Source organism: Eumetopias jubatus, unplaced genomic scaffold, assembly GCF_037043125.1.
Source record: "Eumetopias jubatus isolate StellerSeaLion01/CBP00866 unplaced genomic scaffold, mEumJub1_p1.0 scaffold_16, whole genome shotgun sequence".
NCBI classification, from domain to species: domain Eukaryota; kingdom Metazoa; phylum Chordata; class Mammalia; order Carnivora; family Otariidae; genus Eumetopias; species Eumetopias jubatus.
The window spans coordinates 80,580,938-80,595,700 of NW_028274822.1; the positions used below are offsets into that span (position 1 = coordinate 80,580,938).

Below are 14,763 nucleotides of genomic sequence, written 5' to 3' on the forward strand. Positions count from 1 at the left end.
AGAAGAAATCTTGAGCTCTCTTTCAATTGGAAATCAGAAAGCGTTGTGGTTTCAAGGCTAAATACTGGCAGTTAGCACTGGGGAGTGAAAGGTGGGGGAGGGGGAGCGAAACGTGGCCAGTGCGGCCCAGGCCTACTGTAGGCCTACAATTCGGAAGAGAGAAAGGGGCAGAAAGATAATTTCAACAAGTAGAGTTTAGACTACGTTATATTTTACGTCTTCCCTACAGAGAGGTGATAAGATTGCAGTGTAGTTATCATTTTTGACCAAATTTTGAAAAACATGCTGGGTTTTTGTTGGTTTATTTATAATCCTTGTGAAGAAAATGAGTAAGAATAGTTAACAAAGAATCCCAGAAACATATAGCATTTGAGGCGTCGTCTCTTAATTTAGAAGACAGAATGTAGTTAAAAACAACAACACAAAGCACCCAGTTCTTAGGTAACTGGGGTCTGGTTCTTTCCAGGCCCCAGTTTTCCAGGTGTTAAGTGAGGGCCCTCTGCGTCTCTTCTATTATTTTACTGGTGTCTCCTGCTTTTGCACAGACTTTGTTTTCCAGAGTAGTTTCTGAAAACGACCTTATACTTCACTAAGTCTCATTCTCTGAGGATTAAGGAGCTGGGGCATTTGGAATGGAATGATGCTGGCAACAACTGCTCTGCACCTGTGGGCCGGGGTAGGGACCTGTGGGCCCGTTTGTGCACCTGGGAGTTTCCCATGAGCCATGTGGTGTCCCTTGTGCACTTATTCTTACATTTTTCTGTCCCACTCCCAGAAGATTGTAGAGAAATGTCTGTTTAGCAGCTCTGAACAATAAATTAGTTTTTACAAGGAGAGTCTTTCCTTTAAGTTGAGTACAGGTTTGACTGGGTTGGAGGCAGTGTGTTTACAGATGATGGGAGTGGAGCAAATGAGGATTTTTCTCCTTTGGGTATTAGAGAGCTTGCATTCCTGGATTCTGAGGGGTAGTTGAATCCTGGCCTGTATACTTAAAACAGCTTAAATCAATTTATGAAGGTTCAGTGTGGCTACTTTTTGAAAAATCCTCCAAATCACTTAAAGAAATGCAAGCATTTAAAAGATACTGTAAAGATTGGGGGGTTGGTTGGTTGGTTTTTAAATCTAGCTGGCTCTCACTTTCAGGAATGAATGCCTTGGTTTGTTTCTATTTTTCTTTCATTTTTTGAAAACAATGCATTTTTCTTCAGTCACAGATGAAAGAGTGGCTTGCATTGGTTAGGCATGACTTGGCATGGGGATTAAATCAAACACGTGTCGGCAGACCAGAAGGCGATTTTAGGTAAATGAGAACATGTAGCCTGCTCCCCGCCCGGGAGCCCGCGGTGCCTGTCCACGGCGACCCGCAGAGAGCAAGCCCTGGCCGCGCTATGCCGGCCTCCTGGCCCTCTGGTGCTTGGCGTGCTCCACACGCCACGTCCTGGCTGTGCGTGTGCTGTGCGGGCAGTACTTGGATGGCTGCTTTGCGCTCGCCCTGGTAGAGAGGTGGGAGGCCTGCCGGCTTTCTCCTCAGGTGAGTCTCTGACTTCCAGGCTACATTTGTGAAAGGAAGGACTTGCTGGTGAACGGCTGCTGTAACGTCAACGTCCCCGGCACCAAGCAGTACCGCTGTGACGGCTGCTTGCCCCACGGCTGCTGCGGCGCCTACGAGTACTGCGTGTCCTGCTGCCTGCAGCCCAGCAAGGTACGGACGGCGGCTGCCGACTCCAGGCCCCTTCTCTGTGCCCTTACTGGATGCTGAGCATCGGAGTCTCTGTGCACGAGTCTCTGGAAGGGAGGGCTGAGATGGGGACTGTGTAGATGGCAGAAACTGCTGCTGTGAAGCAGTGCCCATGAGGAAGGGAGTCGTTCCCATTGATTGGGGTGGCTCATTTGCAGGAGGGGCCCCTGGGTCCCCCATCAGCGCTCTCGCGGATTGGGTATCAGGCTCTTGCTCATTTGAGCTTGCTCGCTCCCTCTCTCTACCCCCCTCTTCCACATCAGCAGTCTCTTAGTTTAGGAGAAATATCCAAGGTTACCTTGTGCTGCTGAGTCTGGAATTTATTATAGGTACTAACTTTTGTTTCCATAGCAACTTCTCCTGGAGCGCTTCCTCAACCGGGCAGCCGTGGCGTTCCAGAACCTCTTCATGGCCGTCGAAGATCACTTTGAATTGTGTCTGGCCAAGTGCAGGACCTCATCCCAGGTCAGAAAGCTGTGATGCCGCTAGCTGGGGGATGGGGGGGGTAGGAGTCAGGGTCGAGAATAAACTCAAAAATAGCAGTGGGGGCCTCTCGGTGGGGTAATAAGGGAGAAGGGATTTAAGCGGCGCGGTGTTGAGCTTTGTTTGGTGGAATGATAGTATTTAGAATGTCAACGTGAGATTTGTACATGCTAGGGAAGTAAAATATTTATATGAAATCAAGGTTTAATCAGCTTGCATCTCCCCTCTCTGATTGGCATGTCCGCACTTCCAAGTGGAAGCTTACAATTATTTCTGAGTCTGGGTGGAGTCCTGAATGTCCAGTTCCTGAGAGCATTTCTCTCCCCCGCGTCTCTGACTGAAATGTGACTACAGCTTTCCAGCAACCACTTGTTTGGAGGAAGTAGTCATTTGTTCTGGGACAGTTGTGGTTTATTTTAGGATTCAAGGGGATGGGGCAGGTGGGCATTTAAAAATACACGAATAAATCTGTGGGTGGTGAAGCTCCCAGTACTCACTAGCATGCTGTCTGTAAATGCTCTGTTCTTCGGGCGCTCGGCGCGCTGCCCCTCGCCCTACAGGCGTTCGCATGCCTGTGCCTTTGCATCACTGCACCCTCGCTCTCCGCTTTTGTGGTCGGGTGGTTGTCAGGGCTCTCGATGTAAGATCGCCAGCCATGTGTGGTGTCCGAGCTCGCTTCTCCTGGCTTCTGTTCGTTGTGTCTACGAGACTATACTGGTTTCGTCTGAGATAGCAGACTCGTTTGTCATTCTTTGTGACTCTTGTACCCTTTGCCAGGTTTCTGTAGACTGCCTTTTGATTTTATGCCGCTTTGTGAGTCTCTCGTCTGCTCTTAGAGCATTCAGGATCACTGGGTAAATATTTCAGGGATTATAATGAGCATTTGAAAACATGAAGAAATTCCTGATGGTCTTGTTTTCCTGGAAGAGCTTTCTACTTGAATGGGCTTTAAAGGAAATGTGGAGGAAGGCTGAACACATGACTCATTTTGATTCAGATTCTCTCTCATTCTGAGAAATTCTAGAAAAGGCGGAATATTTTCTTTCCTTAACTGATAAAACCCAGACCCTATTTCCAATCTTGAGGGAAGATGCTAACCTTTTTGACTTGATCTTTAAAAAGAGAGAGTTCCCAGTTGCCAGTTTGTCTTGATTGCGGTATCCCAAAAAATTTGCTGCGTGTCTATAAATTAGATTAATACTTATGATTTAGATGTTAATCATTGGTCTTGGGCTAATTAATGAACTCCAGACTAGCCAAAAACTCATGTTGCCTGTATGAAAACAAATTGGTGAAAAATTAGCCATCAGGGATGATTGTGTTAAATCCACTTTCCATTTATTTAGCCAAATGAGGCTTGTGTGGTATTGTGGGATTTGGCTCGTGTACCAGACCTTGAGGTACATAAAACTTCAGGAAAGCGCCTGGACGTGGCATCTCCTTTGTCTCTGCCAGGGTTCAGTACCAGGAACTGAATTTCCTTGGAGCACAGAAGTCAGGAGCAAAACACCTGCTGGATCTTAATCTAACTTAACATCATCTGTGAAAAAATAGTTGAGTTGCTAGGTTGTTTTAAAAAACAAACAAAACTCACTGTTGACGGAGGAAGAAACGTGCATGTGGTGATGTTCTGTCCATTTTCATGCTTTTCATTGGCCTTCTGTATTGAGCATGCACCTTTGTTTCAGAGCAGTGCCTGGATTCTTTTGGTGGCATTTGGAGATGGCCTCATGTAGGCTTCTGCAGGGAGTCCCTGCCCACAGTCCCGCTCTGGCCTCCACTGTCCCATAAGGGAGGTGTGTGAGACTCTGCTCTCTCTCATGGCACTCTTATCTTCCCTTTTGCCAACAGAGCGTGCAGCACGAGAACACCTATAGGGACCCCATAGCCAAGTACTGCTATGGAGAGAGCCCTCCCGAGCTCTTCCCCGCGTGATGGGCACAGAAGGCAGACCAGGCGCCACCGGAGAGCTTGTGGCCTGAAGCCACCCTCCAGCGTTCTCTAGTCCCCTTGGAAGAAGAGAGGCATCGCGCGGGAGCCTCGGCTTTGACCACTTCTTGTGTTGTAGTCTGTGGCCTCGCTCTCCACTGGGCTTTACCCTGTGAAACTGTTCTGTAAAGCAGCTTGGAAACACCAGCGGGTCACATTCAAGAACAAACTACAGGCGAGTTTGTGGAGGTGTTGGCGCTCTGGGGCACCTCTCCGGTGGCAGACTCATCGAACCCTTCCCTGTAAAGTTATTTATTGGATTTCTCTGGAGTAGTGGGAAAATGGTAATGTTTTATATAGGAAGATGCCTTGCCTTGATAGTTGAATATATTCAAGGAAATTGTTGTTGTTCTTGTTTTCTTGTATTCTTGAGTTTTATGAGTTAAGTCATCCCTTCACCCGGATAAAACATTTGGCCTTTCTGAATGTGCGTGTTCTCTCAAGGTAGTTATTTGGGTTTTGTTTTGACAGCACCTTCAGGAGTGGGCCCTGGACACTGTATCCTGACATCTAAAATTGTCAACAACTCAGAGCTACTCTTCCCCGTACCGGCTTCCCTGCAGGGGGCACCAGGCGCCCTCAGCTTTTCTCGTAGTATTTGAATATGCTTTCATACCTGCGTGTGAGCACTGTTTGAACCAGAAATTCCAACTCACTGTTCTGGAGGATTTTGTTCTCATTTCCCATGCCACTGTTGATATGATTGCAGTCTGCTCAGCCGTGGTACGCTGGGAGCCTCAGGAACGTCACCAGCAGCCTCCTCTCCTCTCCTGTCATGGAAAACTGGTGTTAAGGGGATTCCTAAGTGGAGATACATCTAGCAACTGGCTGTAAGCAGTCATCCTTCATCGTTTCCAGCTTCAGGACATGTAACAGGTTCAGACCTTCAGTTTCCTTATGATCTGCAAAGAAGAAGAAAACCCAAGTTTCTGTCAAGGTTCTGTGAGAGTTACCCATTCCCTCAGTGGGGCGAGTCCGTGAAGGCTTGGCGTGCTGGTTGCTGGTCCACGTGCTCGAGGTGCTCCCCACTGGCTTTCTAGTATGACACTGAATCTCGCAGGCTCAGCGTCGAGAGTATTTGGTCCTCCTGTCAAGACATCCTGGCCCTCAAATTGTATGGCTCTTTGCTCTAGTAAGGGAGACGTGGGCGCACAGCTCTTTCCTGGAGCGAGCCCCTCACTAGCCCCCAGGATTGGGCAGGGTCTTTTTCATTTTTTGATTGTTGAAGCTGTTGACCTTGGAGTGGGGCAGTAGTTTTATAATCCACTTTTGACATGTTTTTCAGAAGGGCTTTTTCTTTGGACCATGTTTGCCTTCCAGTATGTTTCTGCATTATGTAGCAATAATTCCCCTTAACTTTCTCCTGTTACTTCTTCAATTTCTTTTCCCAAAGTGGTTTGTCCCCCTCAATAAGCTTTCTCCAAGGGATAACTGGCAATTGTTTTTAATGTCCCCCCCCCCCAAAATCTATTTAGTTTGCATTGGACTTTTTGGATTCTATGTGCATTCACGGTGCTAAATCAAACTTTGTATGTGAAAGAAATGTGCATGTCTGGATGTTTTACCATCTCATTCTTTTTGGTAACTCAGTCTGGTGTATGTCTGTTTCATGTGGGTTGTCACTGGTGTCAGCCTCTCCTTGGAGCTCATTTGAACTTTTGAACGATGTAACAGATTTAATGTGAAAATGGCTTTATATCAAAGACTAATGCCTGTCTCTTTACTTCGTACTTGAATTACTGACGAGCACGTTCTGCACTTTTCAGGGCTTTCACAAACAGCTCACTTGTATTACCACCTTGTAGATGAGGTGGTAGTGAGAGGTAGAGTGACTTCCCAGGGCCCCCACTGAGATGTAACAACAGAACCAAAGCAAGAACTTCATCTCTGGCTTCAGGTCCACTGTCCTTCCCACCGCCTCTCACCAGCCCCGCTGCTGACCCAGCCGTCATCATCCCCCCAAGAACGTGGAGATTTCGGTTGTCCAGGCCAAAAGAGAGGAGAGGTGGCATCAGTAGCCAAATTGGGTTGATAATTCAAAGGTCATTTTCATTTGGCTCTGGAATATGTGTTTGTGGGTTTTTTTGTTTCTGTTTTTGTTTATTTACTTAAGTCAATTTAGAGGCGTGTTCACGTTTTGGAAACTCACAGTGCTGCAGACTACATAATGAAGCCACTGACGGACCTGGACCATCGCTCGGCCTCCCCACCCTTCCAACCCAGAACCCCTCCCTGCTCTGCACTCTCCGGGTTGTTTCTGGTTTCCTCAACTGAGCGTTTCTAGAATTAGGGACCTCATCTTGGTTTTGCGTGCCCAGAGTTTAGCAAAGTGTGTGACACATACTGGGCTTTTAGGGAAAGATCAAAGAAGGGACGAAAAAAAAAGGTTGACAAATACGGAGTTTTTGGGGCTAAAGGTAAGAGGGTAATTCAAAGTATTTCCACCAATTCTCAATCTTAATTTCCTTGCTCGTTGCTGGAGTGATAAAGATCTGTCCTAACAGGAAAGAAACAGCAGAGTATGCAAGAGGTACTGAGGCGGGCAGGTACACAGGAGGGGGGACCTGCCTCTTTTGGCCTGGGACTTGGGGTGGCCCTAGGCCCGGTGATGCAGGGCTGGCATGGAAGGGCAAGCTTGGCAGTGCTTGGAAAGTGGGGGATAGAATTTTAGAGCAGGGTTTTCAGCTGTCAGCATGCTCCTGAAAGCTGACCTGGGGCCTCTGGGAAGTGCCTCAGTTGGTGTGGCTACCAAGGAGCTGTGGGGACGGGTAGCAGTCTGCAAGATTCCAAGCAAAACTTTTCCCATCATTGACATTTGCAGATAAATTGTAAATATGCAGAGGTGTTGCTTATTTGGTCTTGGTTATTCCCTCGAAGGCAGCAGAGAATTCTGCTTCGCGGTGAGTAACTACAGTCTTCTCTTCTGCGTCCCAGGCATCCCGTGGCTTGTGAGGCGTCCTCAGGAGTGAAGCCCCGTGCTCAGCACCGAGTCCGCTGTCTGCAGCCCGGGGGTGGGGGTGTCGGGCAGTGACAACACGGGGGTCAGTGGACCCCTTACTCGGAAGGATGGCAAATACAGAACTCAGTATTATTTTTATGACTTTTTTAAAGAACTCACGCTAAAGATGAAAATTTTCAGATAATTCAGGAATATGTAAAGATGAAAGTAATAATAACCTAAAATCCCACAACCCAGAGATCAGCCCCCATATTTTTTCTCTTCCCTCATGACTTTCCAGGCAGAAAGGAGAGCACTTTTTCCTCTTGAAAACAATCCTGTAATGGACATCCTTCTAAGTTACATATAGGCCTATAATAATTTTAATGACCATATGGTATCAATTTCATGGATTACAATAATGTTATTAATCCCCTGCTGAGGACACTTTGCTTATTACCATTTTTTTTTTTTTGCTACTACAAACAATGCATTCGTGATACGCTTTTATATGCATGGTTGTATATTTATCTAATAACTGTTTCCACCAATTTTTTGCTCTCACCTAAAGAGTGTGGGAGTGTCTTTTTTGCCCTGCCCCTGAGAACCTGCACACCATCTTTGTCAACTCTGCTGATGGATCTCAGTGTTTTAATTTGTATTTATTTAATTGCTGCTGAGGTGAACTCTTCCATGTTCTGATTGGCCATTTATTTATCATCCAAATATCCCTGACCTTGGCCAACCTAGCTCCCTTTTTCTTGGCATTTTTGAATAAAAGGAAGCCCTGTGTTACCCCAAAGCAAGTAGCAACTTTTCTAGTTGACCTAGGGCATCAAAAGGGGCCAGTTTTGTCCTGAGAGGACCTTCAGCAATGTCTGGAGATGTTTTTGTCAAAACTGGGGGAGGGTGGTGCATCTAGTGGGCTGAGGCCAGGGATGCTGCTAAACATCCTTCTGTGCACAGGGTGGCCCCCACGACAGGATGACCTGGCTCCAGATGTCAGCAGGGCCTAGGTGGAGGCCCGAGCCTCGGGTCACATTTCCCCCCTTTGGTTGAACAGAAGAGCTGCCAGGAGCTGTGAGCTGACTTTATTATTTCCCTGCCCTTGCTTTCAGCCGCGCTGAGTGCTGCTGATTCAATTACCCTGGAATCCCTGGGGACCCGCTACTTCCTCGCAGGTCTCTCCCAGCTCAGTGCTGCCTCCAGGAATGACATTATTACTCTGCCACGCTGTCCTTAGCACACTAACGTGATCCCAGAGCAGACGCCCTCCTGGCTGCAGAATGACCTGGAAGTTTACCCACAGCCCCCTCCCTACCATGACAGATTTGCTCTCCTGGTCCACCCCCCGCCCCCAACAGCTCTTTGCATGGAGTTACTCTTGGGGAGAGGGAGATGGGAAATGCTGCTATCAAAAGGTGCCACAGAAGTATATAATAATAATTTTTATTTTTTTTAAGATTTTATTCATCTGACGGCACAAGCAGGTGGAGCGGCAGGCAGAGGGAGAGGGAGAAGCAGGCTCCCCACTGAGCAGGGAGCCCGATGTGGGACTTGATCCCAGGACCCTGGGATCATGACCTGAGCCGAAGGCTGATGCTTGACCGACTGAGCCACCCAGGCGTCCCTATAATAATAATTTTTTAAAAAAGGAGAGAAGCCAGTGGATTATGAGAGTTCTTTCCTACACGAGTGCTTTCCTGACTTCGGCTTGTCTCCCTGCGCTACCGTCCAGGCCCTTCTGTGTGGATTTGTCTCGCATAGGGTGTTACCAGGCTGTGGGTGCAGTTTTGGGTGCTGCTATCCCTGCTCTTGCTCAGTCACACATCTGCCGCCAGGTTCCTCGTGCAGTCTGCTTCCACAGACATGGAGAGAAACCGGGGCACAGGCAGTGTCCTAGGAGGGGGACAGCGCCTGGCCTGGTGGGATCACTTATCTTGTATGTACAACTCAGTTCACGTCTGATGGTGGATCTGAACTGCTGGGCATTCTAAAAATGAGAGGACAGCCTTTAATATGATAATAAACAAAACTGGCTGGTTACAGCCAAGAGACAAAGCAAGGAATTAAATATTTGAACAGGGGTCCAGTTTTCTTGTTTTTCAGAACTGCACTGCTGTGGACTCAGAGGGACCAGAACGTACAACTGCTAGAAATGCATTGTTTATAAGTGGGCACTTTCAAAGTTGTTGGTAGGATAAATAGTCCCTTGGTCTTTGGACTTACTTTATTTATTTTTATTTAAGTTCAATTAGCCAACATATATTTGGCTATAGTTGGCTAACCATTAGTTTCGTGTTCAGTAATTCATCAGTTGTGTATAACACCCAGTGCTCATCACATCATGTGCCCTCTTTAATGCTCATCACCCAGTCACCCCCTTCCCCCCCCCACCTCCGGACTTCTTTAATTCCTTCACTTTTTATGCAAGGTGGAGTAGGCTAGCTCTGGCCAGCTTGCATCCAGGTTTCACAAAGTCAGAAGTGGTGTTAGCTAAATGAGAAAAGGTAGTGTTGACTCTCAGTGAAATTCTAGATTTCAGGCTATGTTGGCCACACCTCCCTATTACTAAGGGTGTGTGTGTGTGTGTGTGTGAGAGAGCAGAACAACAGCAGTATGAGGTAGGTGAGGAGCCTCCTAATTAACAAGAGCACAGGCATGCGTGACTTTGAGTAAAGTCACCTCTTCTCGCTTTGGTCTCCTCGTTTGTCAAAGGAGGGTGCTTGCTAAGGTCTCTGGCAGATTTGGAAAGTCTGATCTCTGTGACCAGCCAGAGATGCTGGTGTGTGTTAAAGCGAGACTAGACCTTGTGCCTCCAAGCAGCGCAGTCCTGGGCTCTGACCCTCACAGGGTGAGCAGACACCAGCCATCGGAAGCCCTTTCCTCAAACCAGGGCTTTCCCTTTCTCTCTCGAAGATTTCAACTGGGGCTAACCATTTTCTGCCTCTTCCTGTTCAGATTTTAAATAGACACTGTATTCCTCTCTTCGGGGACCAACTTATCATGGATTGCTGCTCCACACCTGTGAAAGCAGCTGTTGTGTTTTCCATCATAAAAACAGCTGTCTTTTGGCAGGGATGCACAGGGCTGTGCTACGTAGTCTTACCTTAATATGCTACTAAATTATTCAGGTGTCCTTAACCTGAGACACCCCCAGCATCCTGGAATTCCTGAGAAGGGCTTCTGCAGTCACTCCCCAGGAAAAGGTTTTCCTTTCATTTCTTTTGTGATTACAAGGCAGAAGCCTTAAAATGTAGGAAACTGCGTTTTAAAATGTAGGAAATTACAAAGAAATTGTGCCAAATCAGTCAGACTCCTAGGCCCCAAAGAGAACCATATCAGTTTTGATGTGAATTTTGCCTATTATTTTGTACATCAACGTGTATTTTATGTTAGTATGCAAATCAAGTAGAGTCCTATAGATACTATTTTAAAATAAACAATCCCTGTTGGATTGATTTAACCCAATTATAGCTAACTAACTTATAGAGCAGGAAAGTGCACAATTTGCTCGTATCACCCGGCCTCTGAAATAAAGCCAGGTGAGAGGCGAAACCCCTTTCATAGTGGCATTTCTGCATCCCCTGTCCCTGTCCGATTTCCCCGTGGTGGGGAAAGCAGTCTTTCTGTTCTTCACAGATACATTCTAGGTAGTCCATCTTGGCCAGACTCAGCCTGCATGAAGCATGCTGGGGACAAAGCCTGTCACGGCCAACTTCTTTCTTTTTTTGTTGTTGCTAAGCCCCAGTGCGGGGCTCAAACTCATGACCCTGAGATCAAGACCTGAGCCGAGATCAAGAGTTGGACACTTACCTGACTGAGCCCCCAGGCGCCCCGGACTGCCGCTTTCTGGAGAGCTGAGAGGATGGGAGGGAGCCCGCTCCAGGTCTCCTAAGCATGTCATTCATACAGAAATGAAGGGGAAAGTATATTAAAGGTGTGGGAAGGACGCCTGGATCGTCTTACTGGATGTCTGGTGTGGAGGAAGGATGATCTGAGCTCAGGGCAGCCCACGTGCTCCCCGAAGCCGACTCTGACAAGTGTCTGGCAGCATGATGGTTTCTGAGGGCCTGAGGGACCTCCATTTTTAAAGATATTCTCATGTGCTCCGTGGGGCCCGCTGGCGGGCACTGTTTGGAGCTGGGATCTGCTGTGTTCTCTCTTCAGAGGCTCAGAAGCCTGGAGTCCCCCTCACGTGCTGAACTCCTGGGAGGTCTTTCACCTGGACAGCATTTCGTGGCATTCCTGTAGAAGCTCAGTGCCTGACATGCACACCCATCCTGTGCTTTGCCTGCGGCCTGCTCAGTGCCAACGTGGAAGCCCGAGATAAATAGTCTTGCAGCAGCTTAGCAGTCGACTGGGCTCATTTATTTGACACAAATAAGCTCATTGACCTGATTTAGCGCAGGGAGGAACTGTGGAGTTGAGTCAGAAGTGATCTCAAAGCCCTGTCTCTTGTCCGCAGCTTTCACAGACCCCCAAGGACAGCTGCCTAGTTAAACGGATGCTCAATGCTCGTGGGCGCCATTTCAAGGGCAGAGGGGGAGAGAGGATGGAGAGGTGGAAGGAAGAGGGGCGGAGGGGAGAGGAGAATGAGGTGGTGGTGGCACAGACACCAACAATTGCTCTCTGTGCCACTTGGTGGCACCAACTCCATAGGTTTTCTGTCTCCGCACACTCCTCGTCAAGCGACTGTAGGGCCCGTGCCCGCATGGACTCCCTCTCCTAAAACAATGAAGCTCTTTCTGTCGACGGAGAACCATCTGCCGCCGAGGACACATTGGGGCTCCTTCCGGGGTCCTGTCCATTTTATGCACAGGGCCCCGGGCAAGCAGCCTCTGGTCTGCCACTGGTGCCCATGCTACCCCGTTCGTGGAGGGGAGAAGGAGATGGGTCTCTTAATCATTCTTTCGCAGCCGCAGCCAGCACTTGGGAAGTGCTCAGAGTGTGCTGTTCTGCCCCCCCACCCCCATCTTCTGAGGCAGGTATTCTTTCTTGTCTCCATTTTGTAGAGGAAGTCTCTGAGGCACAGTTAAGTTTTGCTCGAAGCTACACCGTGAGATGCTGGAGCCACATGCCAACTTCAGATCTCTGGAAGGTGCATGCAGGCCCAGTGGGCAGCACGTGACCTTGGCACATTGTGATAACAGCAACCCTCTTCTAGTCATTTCTGGTGCTAAAGGCCTCTTATTTAATCCTAACAACTGCTCCTGTGCAGTAGGTAGGCAGGCCTGTTTACTCCCATTTTAAGGAAATGAACCCAAAGATTAAATACTGTGCATAGCGGCATGCTGTCCTGATTGTTTAAACCAAGATAGTGATTGAACCCAGATCTTTCTTGCTCTTGACTTGACGTAGACTTTCAGCCCCTGTGAAATAGTAAATGCTGCACTGGGTCTGAGCACTAAAGTGGGGGGCAGGTGCTGGGGGAGGACTGCTTTGCATTTGCTCTGAAATGTGCACTTTGGCCTCAGGATTGGATCATCCTTGATTTAAGCAAAAAACGTTTAACCTTTTCTCTGCTGGTCCTTGCAAGGAAGGGTGTTTGAAGACTGTATTGGAAGGAGAACGTACCCTTCCAGCACTAGTGAGAGGGCTGGGTCTTAATATCCACTGATCAGAGCCCTTGTATTGGGCTGAATTGTGTCCCCCCCCCATAATTCATACGCAGAAGTCCCTCAGAGGATCACATATATATTTGGAGAGAAAGCCTTCAAAGAGGTGATTAAGTGAAAATGCGGCCATTAAGGTGGGTTCTAATCTAATAGGACTGGTGTCCTTATAAAAAGAGAAAGAGACCAGTGGTGCAGGAACGTGGCCATCTGCCAGCCAAGGAGAGAGAGACTGTAGGAGAAACCAAGCCCTACCCACACCTTGCTCTCGGACTTCTGGCCTCCAGAGCCATGAGAGAATACATTTCTGTTGTTTGAGCCCCCCCTTCCCCGGCCCCGGCCCAGTCTGTGGTGCTTTGTTTCAGCGGCCCCGAGCTGCCGATCTAGCCCTTGAGGGAAGTGAGTGCTCCGTTAACAGGCAGAACCAAAGGGCAGCTTGGGGCAGGGGAAGACCCGGCTGCACTCTGGAGTTCTGGCTCTGCATGTCTCCTCCCTTCTGGGTCTAGATACCCCTCTGGGAGAAGGGGGCACACGGCATCATGCACAAGGATCCTTCCAGCCCTGGTGTTGTGGCATGCTAGTTGGTGGTCTCCAGGACCTGCAGAGTGTTGGCTGAAACCAACAGTGTTGAACCAGAGGGAGATTTTTGCCCCCTAGGGGACATTGCCAACTGTCTGGAGACCTTTCTGATACTCACAAGTGTGTATATGGAGGCACTCCTGACATGCAGTAGAGAGGCCAGGGAGGCTGGTGCCCAGCACAGCCCCCTCCACAAAGACTTAGCTGGCCCCCAGTGTCACCAGTGCCAGGAGAGAAAGCCTGGGTCAAACTTGTCACCCCTTGAATGGTGCTGACACCCGATTGCCAGTCCCAGCCATCCATCCTGCAGATATTTACTTAGCGCCTGCTGGGTGCTGGGGAGACCACAGAACTGCAAGATGGCCTTCTGACATGTAAAATTGAGTGGGTCCTGAGCCTCTGGTTTGCTGACTGTAGTACCTGAGCATCCTTAGGGATTGATTGACCCTTAGGATGAAGTGTCACTTTGGGTTTTTAAAGAAAATCTTTGATGCTTGAACCACGCAGGCACCATTTATTTATTCTTACTTCATTCTTCATTCACAGATCTACACTTGTATAACTTGTTTATTTTCTAAAAGGATTTGAGAAAATACGTGTTTATATACAATTCTGGTAAATAGAATAGAAAGTGGACATGCAGTTGAACAACACAGTTGATGAGTTTCCTGGCAGCAAGGGCAAAAACAGAAATCCCTCATGTTAATTCAAAGCATTAATGGCATAAAGGCAAAGCATTTCCTCAATGCAAAGTCTAAAACGAGATTTTTGTAGGGCTTTAGACAGAGGATACTGACTGATAGATATATTGAGTAGGAAGCATACCAAAACCAGGCATTTTTGGATGTTGGGTAGAATGATGAATTAGAAATGGTCTCTGCTTTCAGATAATATAGTCTATTGTGAGAGACGGGCAGTTAGGTCACTATCTGCCATTTGGGATCATAAATGTGAGGATAGAGGAAGTGCTGCTCTGTGGGTAAGGCGGGCAGGGCGGCCTTACAGAGTAAAATGCCGTGTTTATAAATACGTCCATTTCTTTCTAATTTTGGTAATTTTTTCTTTTTAGAGAGAGCATGAGCGGGGAGGGGAAGGGGGGGAGGGGATGGGCTGGGGGAGAGGGGAGAGAATCTTGCAATGGAGCCCAACCAGGGGTTCGATCTCACAACCCTGAAATCATGAGCTGAGCCAAAAACAAGAGTCAGACGGTTAACTATCTGAGTCACCCAGGCGCCCCAAATTTATGTGATTTTTTCTGATTATAAAGTAATACACTGCATTATAGAAAATTAGGGCAGTATAAAAGAGAATAAAAGCTTTCATAATTCTTCCATCTATAGGTAACCGCTATTCTTTGGTGTGTATCTGTTTTCATACACACACACTTAATATGTTTAACAAAAAAGGAAATTGGGATGCTA

The 14,763-nt window shown here is 47.8% G+C and overlaps 1 protein-coding gene across 7 annotated transcripts in view; it reads left to right on the top strand.

Annotated features, from left to right (window-relative positions):
- SPRING1 (SREBF pathway regulator in golgi 1) overlaps positions 1-14,763 on the top strand; it is a 129,427-nt gene that overhangs the window by 11,681 nt on the left and 102,983 nt on the right. For 3 of the 7 annotated variants that reach the window (XM_028116547.2, XM_028116544.2, XM_028116545.2), the window contains 3 exons: positions 1,551-1,702; positions 2,090-2,203; positions 4,073-5,919. In XM_028116547.2, coding sequence (XP_027972348.1) covers positions 1,551-1,702; positions 2,090-2,203; positions 4,073-4,156 — 350 coding nt within the window. In that variant the 3' untranslated portion in view covers positions 4,157-5,919. Of the gene's footprint in view, positions 1-1,550; positions 1,703-2,089; positions 2,204-4,072; positions 5,920-14,763 lie in introns of those variants that run through there. The other 4 variants (XR_015766932.1, XR_003611316.2, XR_015766931.1 and 1 more) reach the window with 3 other exon arrangements.